This window comes from Bos javanicus, chromosome 13, assembly GCF_032452875.1.
Source record: "Bos javanicus breed banteng chromosome 13, ARS-OSU_banteng_1.0, whole genome shotgun sequence".
Classification (NCBI taxonomy): Eukaryota; Metazoa; Chordata; class Mammalia; order Artiodactyla; family Bovidae; genus Bos; species Bos javanicus.
Window position 1 is genome coordinate 17,775,777 of NC_083880.1, and position 19,452 is coordinate 17,795,228.

General features: G+C 36.8%; 1 protein-coding gene across 1 annotated transcript in view; it reads right to left on the bottom strand.

Annotated features, from left to right (window-relative positions):
• Positions 1–19,452, bottom strand: part of YME1L1 (YME1 like 1 ATPase) — a 29,583-nt gene that overhangs the window by 4,861 nt on the left and 5,270 nt on the right. Inside the window, exons 2-14 of the mRNA XM_061435807.1 lie at positions 18,111–18,242; positions 10,945–11,107; positions 10,390–10,488; positions 10,058–10,167; positions 8,604–8,754; positions 8,120–8,203; positions 6,735–6,817; positions 4,376–4,466; positions 3,721–3,873; positions 3,011–3,143; positions 2,199–2,261; positions 996–1,108; positions 4–159 (exon numbers count right to left, since the gene is read on the bottom strand). Coding sequence (XP_061291791.1) covers positions 4–159; positions 996–1,108; positions 2,199–2,261; positions 3,011–3,143; positions 3,721–3,873; positions 4,376–4,466; positions 6,735–6,817; positions 8,120–8,203; positions 8,604–8,754; positions 10,058–10,167; positions 10,390–10,488; positions 10,945–11,107; positions 18,111–18,242 — 1,531 coding nt within the window. The remainder of the gene's footprint in view (positions 1–3; positions 160–995; positions 1,109–2,198; positions 2,262–3,010; positions 3,144–3,720; positions 3,874–4,375; positions 4,467–6,734; positions 6,818–8,119; positions 8,204–8,603; positions 8,755–10,057; positions 10,168–10,389; positions 10,489–10,944; positions 11,108–18,110; positions 18,243–19,452) is intronic.

Genomic DNA, 19,452 nt, shown 5'->3' on the forward strand with positions numbered 1-19,452 from the left:
TACCCATTAGGATTTTATCTTTGGAAAACTCTAGTTCCTTCATAGTAACCATTTCTTTTCCATCAACAGCTGCCTTTAATGCAGCCTGGTTCACAAGATTCTCCAACTCAGCTCCAGAAAAGCCAACAGTACCTCGAGCTATGATTTCTGGATCAACAGCTATATGCAGACAGAACACAACATTGAAATTTCAAAAGCAGTAATAAAAAGCTCTGCATAAAGAACTCACTTTGCAAAAGAAAAAATAAAATAGCAATCATAAACTATAATTTAAAAAAAACTTTACTAAATTCTAAGAGGAAAAAGGAAAAATTGCTACTGAACAGACCATAAAAATTGTCACTGGGACAAATAACATAAGTTCTTGTACTTAAATAATTTTGTGAAAAACAAAGAAAGGTAAAGTTGTCAGATAACGATTTACAGACTTTCAGTTATCACCCAACCACAAATTGAAAAAGCACATTATCAGTTTCATCTTGAAATAACTCTGGACACAGAAGTCCACGTTACAAGAGGAAACATGTTTGATTTTATGAACTGATTCTGGCATCTCTGAAAATACTGCAGTTTAATAGCTGCTTTTACTACTCAGGTGGGTCCATACTATTTCCATGTATTTTGTTTTATACTTTTGCTTCCCCTCTTTTGGCCCCAAAGTGATTACATCGTGAGGTACTATGCTCATAATATAGAGGTACTTGTTCTATTATTTTATATTTTAAATTCACCTAGAGAAACATTTATACATAGATTCATCAATTATCTATCTCAATATTCCAAAGAAAACTTTCTTTCAAATCAGGATTTTAAATTATAGAATCTCTGATACACACTACTTAAGAAATAGACTTTAAGGACAAATAAAAGGAGAGAAAAAAAAACATTTAAAGAAATTTGTCTTTTAAGACATCCTGAGTAAGGACCACAAACAGGGTAAATTGATATATTACCATTTCACAGAGATAATGTTTGTATCACAGAATTAGACTTACACTGATCAAACTTTATTTTATTGAGGTACCACTTCAAGATTTCTGTTCGACCTTTCACATCTGGCCTTGGAACTGTAACCTGCATGTCAAAGCGACCAGGGCGTATTAAGGCACTACAAGGAGAATACAAAAAGAAAATATAATTAATAAACTGTGCTGAGGATCTGGTTATAAAAACAGGACTGACATCCTATTCTGAACATAAATATTCAGATTAGTTCCTTATAAAACATGGTTGAAATAATAATTTCAAAAACTGGAAGGCTAAACAAAGGTTCATATAGATAAATGTGTGCATCAGGATAGTATACAACCCTTCAGAGACAAAGACAAGCAAGTCTGTCAGTAAAGGAACAAATTATTCTATAGCAGCCTATTGTGTGAGCCACACACCCATCTTACTGTTGTATTCAGTTCAGTTCAGTTCAGTTCAGTCGCTCAGTCGTGTCCGACTCTTTGCAACCCCATGAATTGCAGCACGCCAGGCCTCCCTGTCCATCACCATCTCCCGGAGTTCACTCAAACTCACGTCCATCGAGTCGGTGATGCCATCCAGCCATCTTATCCTCTGTTGTCCCCTTTTCCTCCTGCCCCCAATCCCTCCTAGCATCAGTCTTTTCCAATGAGTCAACTCTTCGCATGAGGTGGCCAAAGTACTGGAGTTTTATAAAACGTTAAACTAGACTCTTAAGCAAGAACCAACTATTAGATCAAATGAAAGTATGAATAACTAAAACAGTAAAATCAATAAAAACCTTAACTACAGTAAATTTTACTTTTAAAAATGTGTGTCTACCACCCACCCCCAAAAGCTCTGTGTTTAAGTCATAAAAAGATTCTTTTAGTAGCTTTACTGAGATACCATTCTCACATCATAGAATTTGAAGTGGACAATCCACTGGGTGTTAATAGATTCAGAGTTGTCTAACCATCACAATAATTTTAGAGAATATTGATCCCTTCCCCCACTTTCTCCAGCCAAATGAAACCCCAAGTCTACTGGCAGTTATTTCCCTCCTGTTTGCCCAACCTCTGGCAACTGCTAAATTACTTTCCATTGCTATGGATTTGCTTATTCTGAACATTTCATATAAAAGGAATCATATAATATGTAATGTTTTGTGATGGGTATTCTTCACTTAGCACAATGTTTTTAAAGTTCATCACTCTTCTAGAATATATCACAAAAATTTTAATACTTACTTATCTAATGCCTCTGGGAAATTTGTGGCACCTATGATGATAACTCCTTCATTGGGTTTAAAACTATTAAGGAAAAAAAGTATCTTTTCACTGAAAGTTAAAACAGCACACACACAGAAATGTTCTACACAACTGTTTATCTTCAATTTTATTAACAGCAAAGAAAAGGAATTGTCTTTTTAATGCCCCAAATACGAAGACATCACTCACTGCTTTTTAAAAGGTCAGTGCACTTCAATAAAACTTGTTAATAATACATCACCAAATCATCTGTGGTTTCACAGTAAATTTTCTACTTAGGAAGAGATAACCTGACACCAAAGCTTGAGTTCCTGACTAATTTTTTGAAAAATTATTTTCAAGTTTACCAATTCCAATTATTTACTCTTAAACTTTCAGAATGTCTTGTATGACGTTAAGAAACTTCTCTGCTTCATTCAAAGCAAGTCCACCTCTTTTTACTTTATGGAAACTGATGCAAGCTTTTGATCTACAGCAACACTCAGAGCTAGTCACAAACAGTGAAGGAATGAGGGTATTCTCCTTGCACATCTCCAAACAGATGACGACTTTCAGCTAGAATCACTGCTTTTCTGTCATACTACAGTAAATGAAAATTTTACTTTTCAATTTGAGAGTAGTTAATACATCAATGACCAATGATCCCATTAGTAAAACAATACAATAGTCAAAATAGCTTGTCTTTACTCCTTGCACATAAGATATTCTGTTGCCTATAAACTTAAATTTTTCCTATCTCTGAAATGCTACTAAATATACCACCAAATTCTCAAGACAGAAAAGTCAATTACCCATCCATTTCAGCCAGAAGTTGATTTATAGTCTGCCGTGAATATGGATGCATTGGAGATTCAATTCGCTTCCCACCAACAGAATCCAATTCATCAATAAATATAACACAAGGGGCATTTGCTTTTGCTTCCCCTAAAGACAGAAAGGATTCAAATAAGTTTAATAAAATCAACACCTTTAAAATAAAATTATATAAATAGTTAACAACGTGTACGAAAATTAAAAAGCCGATAAAAGACACTCATTAGGGAGCAAATACATAAAAGAAGGTCTTTCTTAACTGCATTAAGAAGAGTAGTCTCAAATGAAAAAAAAATTGTAACACTGAGTATTCATTCTTCCTAGTCATACAAACCATATATATGTCAGATTTGAGGCAAATAATTTTTAAATATATACTACAGAATTAATAAATAAGGTGAAAACAAAACACACCAAAAAAAACCAAAACAAACGAAACCACAGGTTTTCAACAGACCCCAGCCTCATCCAGCAACCTAGTGATTCCACAAACTCTTCTGACTAATTGGAAAGAAAAGTAATAGTTTTATTTTAGCCCACACACTAAGTTACCTGAGATTAGCATCCTACAATGGCTATTTCAGCCAACTATCAAATCAGAAACAAGAAGCAAAGACAGAGTTTAAGAAACCCTCTTTTCCTAACATTAAGAGAAATTATTACTATATAAAAGATCCACTAGACCTACTAAAAAGATTTCTTATACGGCTGGCTCCCACACCCACAAACATCTCATCAAATTCTGATCCAGAAGCATAATAAAAAGGAACATCAGCTTCTCCAGCAACAGCTCGGGCAAGAAGTGTCTTCCCTGTTCCTGGTGGTCCAACTAAAAGAATTCCTAAAGAAAAAAAATAAACAAGAATGGTTCAAATTAAAAAACAAAAACACAACCTGATAAGAACTTAAAACAAATAATTACGAATTAATAAATACAGTGCTGTGGTTGAAGGCACACCAATGATCAATATTTTCAAACATAGTGAAACATATTTGTCTCTATAAATGATTCACTTTAGGACCTACTTCGTAACTAATTTTCCTGTATTATTTAAATACTATTTACACATTGGGATAAATGCTGGTATCTGAATATGACTTTGGATTAGATAAAGTTGGAATTCTTTGTACTATTTATTGTTGCAATTTACTTAAAAGTTTGAAATAACAAACTTTTAAATTATCAAAGACAAAAGATAACAAAATAGTATGTTCAGAATGAGCACTTGTAAAATAGCAATTAAGAATTACTAATAAACTTTCATCAGGTAAATCTGATAAAAGTTAAATTAGTGATATATTACACTGTTTTGTCAAGTCATGGGAAAGCGAAGATACCTTACCTTTTGGAAGTTTACCTCCAAGAACAGTAAATTTTTGTGGATTTTTCAAAAATTCAACAACTTCCTGTAATTCCTGTTTAGCTTCCTCCACCTGAAGTGATATAATTTACCAAATAATTTAAAATGTTAATTATCTTACTAAGACACCCTCTTTGAATATTGTAAATTTAACCTGATATTAATTTGGCTTTTCGTTTCAGTGAAAGTATACAAAAAGGCCCCTTTAGAAATACTCACACAAAGGGTTTTCTCCTGACCCTCAGTACCAGATACATGAAATCTCCTTACATATCCCAACAAAACCCCTTTCCAATTGCTTCCTTTGGTTAAAAAAAAAAAAAAGAACAAAAAAACCCTGTTACATTCAAAATTCTAGTTAAATGTCTCAGTGGCATTTAATATAGAATTGCCTAATAAGTTTCAAATCTAAAACTTTTTTGGACCCGGTTATAAGCTTCAAGGACAAACTATCTGGACTTACTATATATTAATAAGTGAGTCTGTGTTTAAGTTATAACATTAATTTTTGACTAGTTATGAAGTCATTTTTATTATAAAGAATTACTACTAGAATATAAACAATTTAGTTCCTAACAAATGCCAAAGACAGTGACTAAAATTAAGCTATAGTGTACTGCTTTACGTACTAGAGAAGAAGATGGCGACCCACTCCAGTGTTCTTGCCTGGAGAATCCCAGGGACAGGGGAGCCTGGTGGGCTGCCTTCTATGGGGTCACAAAGAGTGGGACACGACTGAAGTGACTTAGCAGCAGCAGCAGCAGCACTGCTTTATAAATAGTTGTGGTAAAAAAAAAATTTGAAGATTTAATTCCCCAAATATAAAATCTTACAGAATTGAGATCCCTAGCAAAAAAAAAAAAAAAAATCCAATCTGGCCAACAAAAATTGCAATCAGAATATTAGATCATCTTTAAAACTCTGATAAGGATTAAGAAAGCTATCTATTAGAAACAGTGAGCAATTTTCCTAGTCAGCATATAAGCAGAAGTCACAAATGCAAATTCCTAGTGGCAAAATGGTATCAATAAATGAGTGAAGAAGGCCAGATGTAGAACAGCACTGGTGGAAATGTGCTCAACTGGAAAGCAACAGTCCCTTAAAGACAACCACAACATGGCTCTGCCAAAGAATACAACCTGGTGTTCCAGAATTCCATTTTCAACAAACACTGGAAATTTTTTCATGGGTGCGAATTCAATTTAAAAATGTTGGCTACCAGTGTAAATGAAAAATACCTTTTTTGTATGTATACTTTCATGTATTTATTTTAAATTACCCTCACATAATAATATATTTGTAGACAACCTACAACCTCATACCACACAACTTTTAATATCTCATTGAGAAAACTCATTTACATTGGGCAGTGATAAAAAGAAAGTACTTGGGAAGGGGCGAACAGGAAACATGTTGATGGGCCAAAGTCCCACAAGACTTACCCCTCCCCCCTGCCACACACCCCTCAGATGTCAATCCCACATCTAGGCTATCATCTGTGCTTCTGCCTATTGGCTATAAATTGGAGATTCTCAGAATCCCTCCTTAGGTTTAATTTGGTAGAGCAGCTCATAGAACTCAGGAAACCAGGTTAGGTACTATCGGCTTATTATGAAAGGATATACCCTAGAACAGCCAGAAGGAAGAGGGAGGTAGGCAAGGGATACAGGAAGGGGTACAGGCCCTCCACGTCCTCTCTGAAAATGCTACTCTCCTCACGCCTCTGTGTGTTCACTAACTAACTCCTCCAAACCCCAACCTGTTGGGACTTTAATGGGAGTGTACTCACATAGGCATAATCAATTATTAACTCCTTTCCAGCCCCTCTCCCCTCTCTGGAGAACAGAGAGTAGACGTGGAAGTTCCAAGATTCTAACCACAGCTTGATCTTTCTGGTGACCAGTCCCCCTCCAGGAGCCCACTCAGAGCCACCTCATTAGAACAAAAGACACTGTGGGACTTCCTTGGCGGTCCAATGGATAGGACTCCATGTATCCACAGCTGTGGGCCCAGGTTCAATCCCTCATTGGGAAGCTAAGATCCCATAAGGTACAAGCTGTGTAGTCAAGGGGACAAGGAAAGAAAAGAACAGAAGACACTGCCATCACCCAGGACATTCCAAGGGACTCAGAAGCCCTGTGTCAGGAACTGGTGTCAAAGACCAAACAGTAGAACAAAAGATACTCCCAGTGCTCTTATCCCCTGGGAAATTACAAGGGTTTTAAGAGCTCTGTGCCAAGAACTGGAGGCACAGACCATACATGTATTTTCTATTATTTCAACCTTTCTAATAAAAAATACAATAATGTTTGAAGAGACCAAGGTAAACTTTTTAACTTACTCCTTTAACATGTTCAAAGGTAACATTTTTCATCTGTACAGGATCTACAGCAGAATCAAGCCCTGTTGTTGTCCGGAAGCGGACTAAAGGGACAAAAAAAAATGCTTACATATTTGATAGATTCATAAAATTTTAACTACCTTATTTTTCAGATGCAAGAAAGTCCAGAAAAATTAAATGTCTAAGATGACAATGTGAGGAGTAGGAATTAGGTCTTCTGGATTTTGAGACAATGTTCAAGGAATGAATGATTCTCATTAAAATGACATCTTTGCCTTTCCAGTTAAAACTAAGAATTTTCCTCTTCTCCTTATATCTAATAATAAAAACGTAAACCAATGGTTCTCAAGCTATATTGTGTGCAATTAAGAAACACAAAAGAATAATCATCAGAGCTCTTCCCACTCTTCCACCACCCTGCTGATACCACCTATCAATCCATACACTGGTTCCTTTTTTTGAAAAAAATAATTTAAAAAAAATACAGAGAGAGACAAGAGAAAGCAGATCTAGATATAAAAAAGGCTATTCCTGGATGTTAAAACCTCATCTCAGGTTTGATAACTTTTAAAATAACCGTACATCAAGTTCTAGGAATAATTTCTGATCCAGGTCAATCAATGTTCTTAACTGTAAACCATTTTTTTTTCCCTCTCAAGGTAATCATCATAAAGAAAGGGGAAAACATGGTATAAACACTGAATGACAGCTGGAAAAGTCAATTGGATCCACTTAAATCTGACATTATTACTTCATTTTAGACTGGCAAACTGAGAAAACCTGGGGCTGTAAAGTAATTTTCTGTGTGTTAATTTTAAATACATTGAATTTATTACTGTGCCTTTGAAACAGATGTTTATTTTCACTCTGAATTGCTATTATAAAATTCTTCTGCATGTTCTTAGAATTTTATCATTGGTTAAGTATCATTTCCTAAAAATCTGGGGAATTAATCACGTCTAGAAGTAAATTTAAAATTACTACTCTAATATAATCCTTGGAACTTTAAAAAATATTAGTTATATCCTTTAAAAAGTACAGTTTAATTTATACAGTGTCTGAAGGAATTTTTCTTATATCCATCCTTAAGATAATGCAAATATAGTAAGTCCTCTGACAAGGTGGATGATACATAATCATAAGAGATTAAAATTTTTCTATCTCAATGCAAAAAACAATCTCAAAGTAACCCAATCTGAGAAGTCTCAAATTTGGATTAAAGACCTAGACTCTGGAATTATAAATATAAATGTTTTCTTATCTCTAAGTCTTAGACTAAGGAAAAGAAATGAGTATATAAAAGATTTTTTTAAGTCAAATGTAAAATATATTTTAATATATAAATTAAAAATATAAAAAATAAGTCAAATATAAAGAGTCTCTACCAGATAAAAATGGGTTCTTTAAGAGTCCATAAATGCCAACTACCAGCAGAATAAAAACAATCAGACGAGTTCTTCTTAAAGAATCTGGAGGAAAAAGAAAAAGGCCTTTAATAAAATGTTATCAATGAGAAATGACAGCTCAATGAAATGCAAACATGAGGTTACTGGTGGTAACCACATTTCATAACACACAGTTCTGGAGCCAGCTATATTTTGCATAATCTCCATGATCGCCTTTCAGCACGTGTTATCAAAAATCTCACAAAGCCTCTTGTACTTCTATCACTGACTTAGGTTCACTTCAGACAGTGAAAGTACCAGGACATATTCTCTTTCCACACAGCTTAAGATACAAACATAAGGAAATGTAACCAATAAAAAGTTGCATAATTGTTAGAAACGTTATTATAATCACTTAGAGGCAGGACTATAATTTCCTTTCAGATATTCCTCTCCAAATATGGATGGTGTCTAATCAACTTACCATTGGTTTTTTGTGTTAGCGCTTGAGCTTTCAGGAAACCCTCTGCAAAACCAGTTTTAAATGCATCTTGGTGAGCTTCAGGTATGTTTTTGGTTTTCATGAGTTTATCCAAACTCTCAACGTCTGATCCTCTGTCTCGCAAAAGAAACCCCTAAATACACAAACAACACATCAGTATCGTTGACTATAGGTTAATATTCCCCCCCAAACATAACTACTCACAAAAAAAATTCATTAAAATTCTACATTTTAAAATTTTTATTGTCAATGTGAAGAATTAAGACTCAGCAATAAATAGCCAATGATTAGGAAACTAACACTGGCCCATATACTTCTAGCGGTTAGTGAATATAAACTATGTAAACCACTAACTACTGAATAACAGGTCACAAGTTGACTTAGGGTTTGATAGCTTACAATAGGTCACACTCCGTTATTCCTGCTGGAAGAAAAACCTCACTCATTTATTAAATGTTTACTTAGCACCTTTCATATACTAATACTTGACCGTGTGTAAGTTCTGAAGATGTAAATACCAATGATCGGAATGTTTTCAGTCTACTGGGAAAAGATACACAAATAACTAAGTTTTTGAAGTTATTTTGATATTAGGTTAGAGGAACTAGGTATGGTGGTAAAATAAATGCTGTCTAAGAAGTCAGGAAAAACCTTACAGAGGATGGGATAACTAAACCACAGAAACACAGGGCAGACACAATTTGACAGTGCCATGAAACAGCAGCCTCTAGTACTCAAGAGCGATAAGCAATCTTGTTTGACAGGACTTTAAAACACCAAGAGAGGAGAGGATAGAGGGAGAAAGGAGGTGGTACACTCAAGGATGAGAAGTTAGGCAGAATGCCAAGTGATGAAATGTTAGGCAGAATGCCAAGTGATGAAATGCCTTATGTGCCATGGCAGAAATTTGACAATACAGCAGAGGAATACAACCATTACACTATTACATTTTAGACAGTCCAGCGGATGGCAGTCTGGAGACTGGACTAAAGCTACCAAAAGTGAAGGCAGGGAGACTAAGTAATCATCGTCTGTCTATGCAGTGGACCTGGGGATGAAGACATTTAAGAAATATTTAAGAGGCTGGATTAATAAGATTTTAGTAATTATGGATGCAGGAACTGAGAGAAGATGGACAAATTATAGTTAACCACAATGTTTCTAGACTGGATGGATGCTACTTATTAACATAAGAATACACAAGCAGGTGTAAATTGACAGAGGAAAAAACAAAGGAAGATGTCTAACAGGCTAGTGAAAAAATAAGCTTGGAATCCAGAAATGTTGTAGATATAATGACTGCTTAGAATATTAATCCATTATCCTAAATGAAAAGATGAAAGAAAATCAACTAGCCAAAAATATATATCAGATATTGAACATTCTTTCTAAAAAGTACTGCTTTTTCAAACAACAACAAAAAAAGGTCTAATTACCTTCACAAATGATGGCGCTGTGTGCTGGGTTTCTGCTAATCTTTCAGAGGTGGACTGCAGACGTCGTGTCCTTGATTTCAAAGTTTTAAAACCCCGAGACTGTATGAAACCTGAATGAAACGGTATCACACTCAGTTTTCATTTTAAATTTTCACAAGGAAAAGGTCTACTAAGAACCAAAACTTTGACACTAGTTATTTCCAAATATTCTGCAGATTCTACTGTGAGCCACAAATGAATGTTTCTAATCATTAATATCACTAAGAAAGACAAATCAGAATATATTAAACAAATCTATTTTTTTCAATATAAATATAATTATTGCTTCATACCTGGCCAGTACTGAAGATCTGAACAAATTCTTTTAAGAGTTCTTGAATGTTGTCTGTACAAGCAAGAGGAACGTAAAGTACTAAAAATATCTAAGCAACCTGGAAAGAAATTGTAAAAACTAAACTTTCTAATTGTCAAACAATCAAATCATGAAATACAACAAATGATTTTACCAAATATTAGAAAAACAAAAACAAGTTATTTCCAAGAGACAATTTCAAAACTAGTCTACAATGTGATGAAACACTGGAAACCAGAAGTATGTTAATAAGTAACATGAAAGTGTAAGTGGCTCAGCCATGTCCGATTCTTTGCAACTCCACAGACTGTAGCCCTCCAGGCTCCTCCGTCCATGGAATTCTCTAGGCAAGAATACCGGAGTGGGTTGCAATTCCTTTCTCCAGGGGATCTTCCTGACCCAGGGATCAAACCCGTACTGCAAGTGGATTCTTTACCATCTGAGCCACCAGGGGAACCCCCTAACCTTGTTATCTATTAAATTATCAACAGTACTAAAATGGCTTACTTTCAAAACATAAAATATATTAACTTACCATATTTATTTTCAAAGAAGGACTGTGCAGATACATGAGATGTATGCCAATGGGAAGAAACATTTTTGTCCTTATAAAATCCAGGAAGTAGACTGTCTACCAGTTGATCAATCTGTCCAATTTTTAATTCAGATAATCCAAGGTCCCTTAAATTAAGTACAGGCTGTAAAAGATTGAGTCAACCATATAAGCATTATTATTTTTTAACTTTTTATTGACATATAGTTGATTTACAATGTTTCCGTTGTTTAGTCGCTAAGTCATGTCCCACTCTTTTGTGACCCCATCAACTGTAGCCTACTAGGCTCCTCTGTCCATGGGACTTTCCAGGCAAGAGTACTGGAGTGGGTTGCGGTTTCCTTCTCCAGGGAACCTTTCTGACCCAGGGATGGAACCCACGTCTTTTCAGTTATATATATACATACTCATGTGTATATATACACACATAAACACACACATATGTGAAGTATGTGTGCTCAGTTGTGTCTGACTGTCATTCCATGGGACTTCCCAGGCAAGAATACTAGAGTGGGTTGACATTTCCTTCTCTGGGGCTCTTCCTGACACAAAGATAGAACCTGCATCAGCTACATCTCCTACATTGGCAGGGGGAATCCTTACCACTAGCTCCACCTGGGAAGCCATATGTATATATATGGCTTTCTACCATATATAAAATTTTATATATATATATAACTTTCCACCATAAGTTACTACAAAACATTATATAGTAGGTCCTTGTTGTTTAGCTCAGGTAGGCATTATCACATCAAAGTATTTAACTTAAAGAGTACTTATTAACTAAAATAATGTGAATTTTTAAAATCTAATAAATGTATTGATTCCCTTTTCCTTCAAATATTTAAAAAATAAATTGGTATGCATATTTTTATAGTTCTAGCTTTACTGAAGTCAACCATGTGAGCTCTGACTAAGCTTTAAAAAAAAAAATCATACTCCCAATAGTATTAGCAGTCCATGGAGCTTTAATGGCCATAAACAAAAGCCCATTCAATAAACAATTGCTGAGATCCTTATCTGAACCAAAAGGTTCTATAAATTACCCATATCTAACTCCTAGTAAAGAGAAATATTGAACAAAGCAAAAGATGTGTGAAAACCAGTCAAGAGAATACATTCACTTTAAAACCATTCTGAAATAACTAGAAATTAAACAGGAGTGAGCTATTTTCTTGTTCAAACGAGCAGACAGGGAGCCACTAAGGACAAGTAACAATTTAAAGTCCCAACAGCTAAAACTTGAAGTCAGTCAGTCAGTCAGTTCAGTTGCTCAGTCGTGTCCGACTCTTTGCGACCCCATGAATCGCAGCACGCCAGGCCTCCCTGTCCATCAACAACTCCGGAGTTCACTCAGACTCACGTCCATCGAGTCAGTGATGCCATCCAGCCATCTCATCCTCTGGCGTCCCCTTCTCCTCCTGCCCCCAATCCCTCCCAGCATCAGAGTCTTTTCCAATGAGTCAGCTCTTCGCATGAGGTGGCCAAAGTACTGGAGTTTCAGCTTGAGCATCATTCCTTCCAAAGAAATCCCAGGGCTGATCTCCTTCAGAATGGACTGGTTGGATCTCCTTGCAGTCCAAGGGACTCTCAAGAGTCTTCTCCAACACCACAGTTCAAAAGCATCAATTCTTCGGCGCTCAGCTTTCTTCACAGTCCAATTCTCACATCCAAACATGACCACAGGAAAAACCACAGCCTTGACTAGATAAACCTTTGTTGGCAAAGTAATGTCTCTGCTTTTGAATATGCTCTCTAGGTTGGTCATAACTTTCCTTCCAAGGAGTAAGCGTCTTTTAATTTCATGGCTGCAGTCACCATCTGCAGTGATTTTGCAGCCCCAAAAAATAAAGTCTGACACTGTTTCCACTGTTTCCCCATCTATTTCTCATGAAGTGATGGGACCGGATGCCATGATCTTTGTTTTCTGAATGTTGAGCTTTAAGCCAACTTTTTCACTCTCCACTTTCACTTTCATCAAGAGGCTTTTTAGTTCCTCTTCACTTTCTGCCATAAGGGTGGTGTCATCTGCATATCTGAGGTTATTGATATTCCTCCCGGCAATCTTGATTCCAGCCTGTGCTTCTTCCAGTCCAGTGTTTCTCAAGATGTACTCTGCATAGAAGTTAAATAAGCAGGGTGACAATATACAGCCTTGACGTACTCCTTTTCTTATTTGGAACCAGTCTGTTGTTCCATGTCCAGTTCTAACTGTTGCTTCTTGACCTGCATACAAATTTCTCGGGAGGCAGGTCAGGTGGTCTGGTATTCCCATCTCTTTCAGAATTTTCCACAGTTTATTGTGATCCACACAGTCAAAGGCTTTGGCATAGTCAAGAAAGCAGAAATAGATGTTTTTCTGGAACTCTCTTGCTTTTTCCATGATCCAGCGGATGTTGGCAATTTGATCTCTGGTTCCTCTGCCTCTTCTGAAACCAGCTTGAACAAAAAACTTCAAGTAAGAGAAGTAAAACTAAACAGAACAAGTAAAATATCAACTTTTTATGACTGATGTAGTCAGATCCCTGGATTACATAGCTCTGGATTGATGTTCAGGTGCTAGACAATTATAAGCTTTGTAACAAGTCCTTCACATTCTTAGAATTCCTTTCCTCGTTAGGAAAATGATTATAAAATATATCCTGATTATTTCACAACAGGATAGTATGGATCAATGGATGAGATCATGCCTTGCCCATCTACATAGCCTAATATATACAGTAAGACAGTTAAAGTCAGAATGAAATATTTAATAAGTGCTTTTTAAGGTAATAAAAACTGTACAATATAAGGCACATTATTATAATGGAACCAGAAGGACTACAATATTTAAAAGCTACAAAGATATTTTATCTTCTAAAATGGGGAAACCAAAAAGTCTATTTACAATACAAAAAGAAACACAGATTTTTAACTAAGAAGATTATTCACCTTACTTATTGGGTATCAGGTCCTAGGAACACAAAGAGAAATAAAGTACATATGAGTATGATAATTACCATACTACATGGTAACTCCTCTTATAGAGGTATTTTTTTTTAAGTGGTAACAGAACACAGAACAACCAATTTCCTAAGTCAGATAAGGTTTCCCAGAATTAACACTTAATTCACAAATGATGGGGAAACTTCGGGGAAGAGGACAAACAAAAAGTCATCGGAGGGCCTGGAATGTTTGAGATGCAGTCAAGTTCAGTGACTGAAGAAAGCAGTAGAAAGAAGGGCTATGGCCAAATTGTGAGGAGCTGTGTTTGAATCTAATTCTATACCTAATATCATTAGTTTTGTTTTAGAGGAAGAAGACAGAAGATAAAGATGATAAGCTGGAGAAAAGAAAGCTGATATAACAAGAGAAAAAAGGCATGAACCTGAACTGAGCCCTAAGAGGGATGCAAACACCAAGTGGCAGACAACAGACATCTGAAGAAACCGGTGAAGTGCAGGATTATGAGGGAGGGGGGTTCTGGACGGATGCGCTGGTTATTGATCTGCTGTCTCTCGGCTCCTCTTGGTCCTCTCTCTGGCTCCACAATCATGTATCTGGGTCTCTTTAAATAGTCTTCCTTTGTTGGCCAGAACATTAAGTTGTCAGTAGAGGGCACTGGAGAGACTTCGTAGGAGCAGTTTCTGTTCCTGGTTCAGGCCACGTATTATGTTCACTCAGCAGGCTCCTGGGTGCAACACCCATGGTTTCTCCAGCATCTGGCTCCTGCAGCTTCTCTGAAGCCTGGCTCCTGTGTGCACAGCTGCCAACTGTACTTGGCAGCTTTCCCACAAAGAGCTTCTCCTGGTACCCAGGTGGCAGATTTCCATCAGGTTCAGATTGCACAGCACCAGCGACTTCTATGCCATTTAGTGAGCCAAGGCCATACCCTCTCCAACAACCTCAGAACCTCAGCCCAAGGGTGGAGAACTCTTCGTGGGTAGCTCAATCCTGGGAGTATTAGCTGCTCCTTGAATCTGCAAGTCCTATATATTTCAAGTTCTCTTTACTTATTATTAGCCAATCCCTAGTTATGCCAATCCCCTGTAAGACCAATGTTTTTAAAATAGTCAACTAAAAATACTTATTCTGTATATTAAACTTGTACTGTTCAAATGACTATGTGGTCTCTCTCTCTTGGTTGGACCCAGACTGACAAAGAGGTGCTAAAACCACTTTAAGATCAAATACACTGGAATCTGAAGAAGTAGTTCAGTTTTAGACATCTTTATTTTGAGGTCCTTGAAGTCTGTCCAGAGGGTATTTTAATAAGCCACCAGATGACTATTTTAAAACTTTAGAGATACTTTATAGAGTTGAAGGTAGATGTGGGAGTTATCGGCATATAGAAATATATAAACATTAAAATAGATAATCTGGGAGACTGTGGAGAATGAAAATTGGATTACAGGTAAATGCATCCACTATTTAAAAGGCTGGCAATAAAAAGAAGTCCAGCAAAACAGAAAGAGGAAAAAAAAAAATCAATGCAGTATCACTCAATTTCTGAGTACTCTGAAAACAGTGGGTATTCTTAAGGAAAAGTTGAAAAAGTTGCAGATTTTTTAAAATGCCTGTATTTATTGCTAAGGAAACCAACAAAATACACCAAGCCTTCAAAATGGTAAAAGTAGTAGCCAAACTACAATGGGAGATGGTATAAATAAAAGCAACAATTTAAGTTCAGAATACTACTTTTTTGTAAGTCTGAAAGCAAAAGGCACAGAAGTCAGACAGCTTGGAAGGAAGTTAAAAAGAAAGTTTTTTTGCTTGTATTGTGAAGTGGATGTCTGGATGAGTAAGACTTGATGAAAGCAAAGGCATCGCAGAACAAAGGAGGTCAGAGTAGAGATGAGGAAGGATGCTTAAGAAAAATGGAAATGTTTGTGAAAAAATAACAAGCAGTCACCAGTGATAAACCACAGGACTAATGAGGGTAAAGCAGAGGATAAGACACCAATTCCGTATCTGAAACCATCAGTCTTAAGCTCAACTTTGGCTTCTAGAATTTAGTTACTGTTTAAGCTAAAATATACTTCACCACGGATCTAGCCATTTCACTTAATGAAATAGTCAAGTATTTAGTACCATGGAAAGTACAAGTGGTGCTGTTTATAGCAGAAAAAATTGGAAACAGTACCCAACAACAGACCATAAAATGAACAGTCTGAAGTCATAAAAACTAACGTATGGTATAATGAGTTCATAAGACCATTAAATGATGAAGGAAAAATCTTAATCTGCATATACAGTATGATCCAATGATTACAAAATATAAAAGTACAAGGGAGAAAAGGAGAAGTAGGATCAAACATTAATTTCTCCCACTTACATAATATTTTCCAAAATTTCTGAAATGAACATAGTAGTGCTGCATGTAGCAATTTTGACACACGCAGTCATATCATTGGGAAAGCTCTCTCAGACTGTAACTGAGAAGGGTGTCACAAAATAAGAACGGACCACCTATAGAAAGATGCAATAGGAATTTGGCAGATAGTATAAAAGCAAACATAAAGACAAATTTTTCACCTACATAAAATTGTATTTCAAGACTTACCTCACAACCATCCCCTCATCCCGCTCCCACCAAAAGCAAATATGGAAACACTGTCAGATTTCATTTTCTTGAGCTCCAAAATCAATGCAGATGGTGACTGCAACCACAAAATTAAAAGACACTTGCTCCTTGGAAGAACAGCTATGTCAAACCTAGACAGTGTTAGGAAAAGCAGAGACATGACTTTGCTGACAAAGGTCCGTCTAGCCAAAGCAATGGTTTTTCCAGTAGTCATGTATGGATGTGAGAGTTGGACCATAATGAAGGCTGAGCACCGAAGAATTGATGCTTTCAAACTGCGGTGTTGGAGAAGACTCTTGAGAGTCCTTTGGACTGCGAGGAGATCAAACTAGTCAATCCTAAAGGAAATCAATCCTGAGTATTCATTGAAGGATTGATGCTGAAGCTGAAGCTCCAATACTTTGGTCACCTGATGCAAAGAATTGGCTCACTGGAAAAGACCCTGATGCTGGGAAAAATAGAGGGTAAGAGAAGGGGGCAACAGAGGATGAGGTGGTTGGATGGCATCACTGACTCAATGGACATGAGTCTGAGCAAACTCAGGGAGACAGTGATGGATAGAGAAGTCTGGCTTGCTGCAGTTCATCGGTTTGCACAGAGCTGGACACGACTTAGCGACTGAACAACATATACTATCCTCTGCCACAGTCCCTCAAATGAGGACTAAGGATATAAGCCATTTACGGGCTAAAGAAGCTTCTGTGAAACTTAGCCACATATTAGAGTGTCTACTATGAAAAATGTATTCTGAGCTACAAGCAACTATCTTAGTAACAAGTCTTGTAAACACAAGTTCCTACATTAGTAATTTGGTATATACCAGACCACGATGATTTTACAATTCTCTGAATACGCAAAGCACAGTTTCATAGCTAATACATTTCATTTTCAGGTATCTGTGTTTCAACTGTTCAATTACACTGAAAGCTTCTATAAGGCAGCATATAATAATGTCTTGCTCTTCTGTCTTCCCTGAGACTTGTGGGGCAGTTGTGGAGTTAACTGTGGGATCCCTGCTCCACTGAAGCAATACAAAAGAATACTGAAATGGTATCACACAAGTAGTAACATAGGAAGTGAATACGAATACACTGCCACGTGCAATTTTTTATAAGATAAATGTTAAAAATAGGACAAAGTAATATTCTACACATACAACAAAGCCGGAATTAGATGTCTTTAATCCTACAACAGAGATTAAGCTGAAGACAGAAGTCACCCTGCTACAAATGCCTAAACATAGAAAGTTATTTCAGGCATGTTTACAATGTACTAAACCAGAAGGCAATGGCACCCCACTCCAGTACTCCTGCCTGGAAAATCCCATGGACGGAGGAGCCTGGTAGGCTGCAGTCCATGGGGTCGCTAAGAGTCAGACACGACTGAGCGACTTCCCTTTCACTTTTCACTTTCATGCATTGGAGAAGGAAATGGCAACCCACTCCAGTGTTCTTGCCTGGAGAATCCCAGGGATGGGTGGGCTGCCGTCTCAGGGGTCGCAGAGTCGGACATGACTGAAGCGACTTAGCAGCAGCAGCAGCAAACCAAAAAAGCTTTCTCACACATCCAGGGTAAAAACTCTTACCTCATTGCTGGGTGCCTCGTGCTCAGACACTACATCTCGATGCTGGTTTTGTGAAATGGATGCACTGACAGAAACTGGTGTGTTTTTCGGTGAATGGAAGGCATTGATGAGATGACTCAGAGGAACTGTAACCTAAAAAAAGATAAAAGCTGAAAATCAGCAGTGCTTTTTAGAATAAAAACAGCAAAAAAAAAAACTTTTTATCGTCAGAACTGGGGACTGTACAAAGTTAAACATACATTCTTTATCAAAACTATACATTAAAAATTGTAAATACTCAGATTATTGCTGGTCGAAAACTACTAACTTTCAGGACAGCATTGGGGCTATATACAGCAAAAGTACTAAAAATACATATATTTCATTGTTGTAGCAACCTAACTCTAAGGGATTTATTCCAAGGAAATAATCTGGTAAGTAATAATCTATGCTTGCATATGCCTAGATGACAATTTTCATCAAAGTATTTTAAAATTTATGGAAAGCTAGAAATGTCCAAGAATAGGGGAGTGGCTAAATAAACAATACCACAACAAAAATGAAATATCTCACAGACATGAAACGAGCAAGCATATATCCAGAATTTTGTAATTTTCAACTTCCCTACTACACCACCCCACCCTATTCTGGGCCACCAGCATCTCTAAGTGGATTTTTTTTTTTTGGTATGTGGATTTTTACAAACAGCAACCTAACTTCTCTCCCTGAATCGCCTCTATTAAAGCCAGTCAGATCTCATCACTCCTCCACTCAAAACTCTCCAATGGCTTTTCTCACAGTAAGAGTTGATGTCCTGACAACGATGACGCCCTGGCTCTCTCTCACTTCTGTGACCTGATCCACTATTAAGTTCCCCTTCAGTCTCTCTGCTCCGGCCCCCTTGGCTCCATCGTTGTTCCTGGAGCACGCCTGGCAGGCTCCCACTCAAGGATTCTGCACTGCTGTGTATTCCCACCTCTCCAGTTAGTCAGAGAGTCTGCACTCATGCTTCCTTCAGTACTTAACTCAAAAGCAACCTTTTCATGTGTCTTTTCCCTGGCCAACCTACTAAACAACCCTCTCCTAAGAAATATTCCTTACTGCCTTCCTCTGCTCTATTTTTCCTTCTTGACATTTATGTTATCTAACACACTTTATATATTTACTTGTTTATCTATATATTGTTTACTAGAAACCTCAACCTAAGTCCCCTTATTAGCATAAATCCTGGTGGGTGATCCAAACAGGGGCTTTAAGAATAAAAACACGCCTATTACACAGGAAATTTCAAGGGCTTCAGGAGCTCTGTGCCAAGAACTGGGAACAAAGACCAAATATTTTTATTTATTATACCACATTCTCC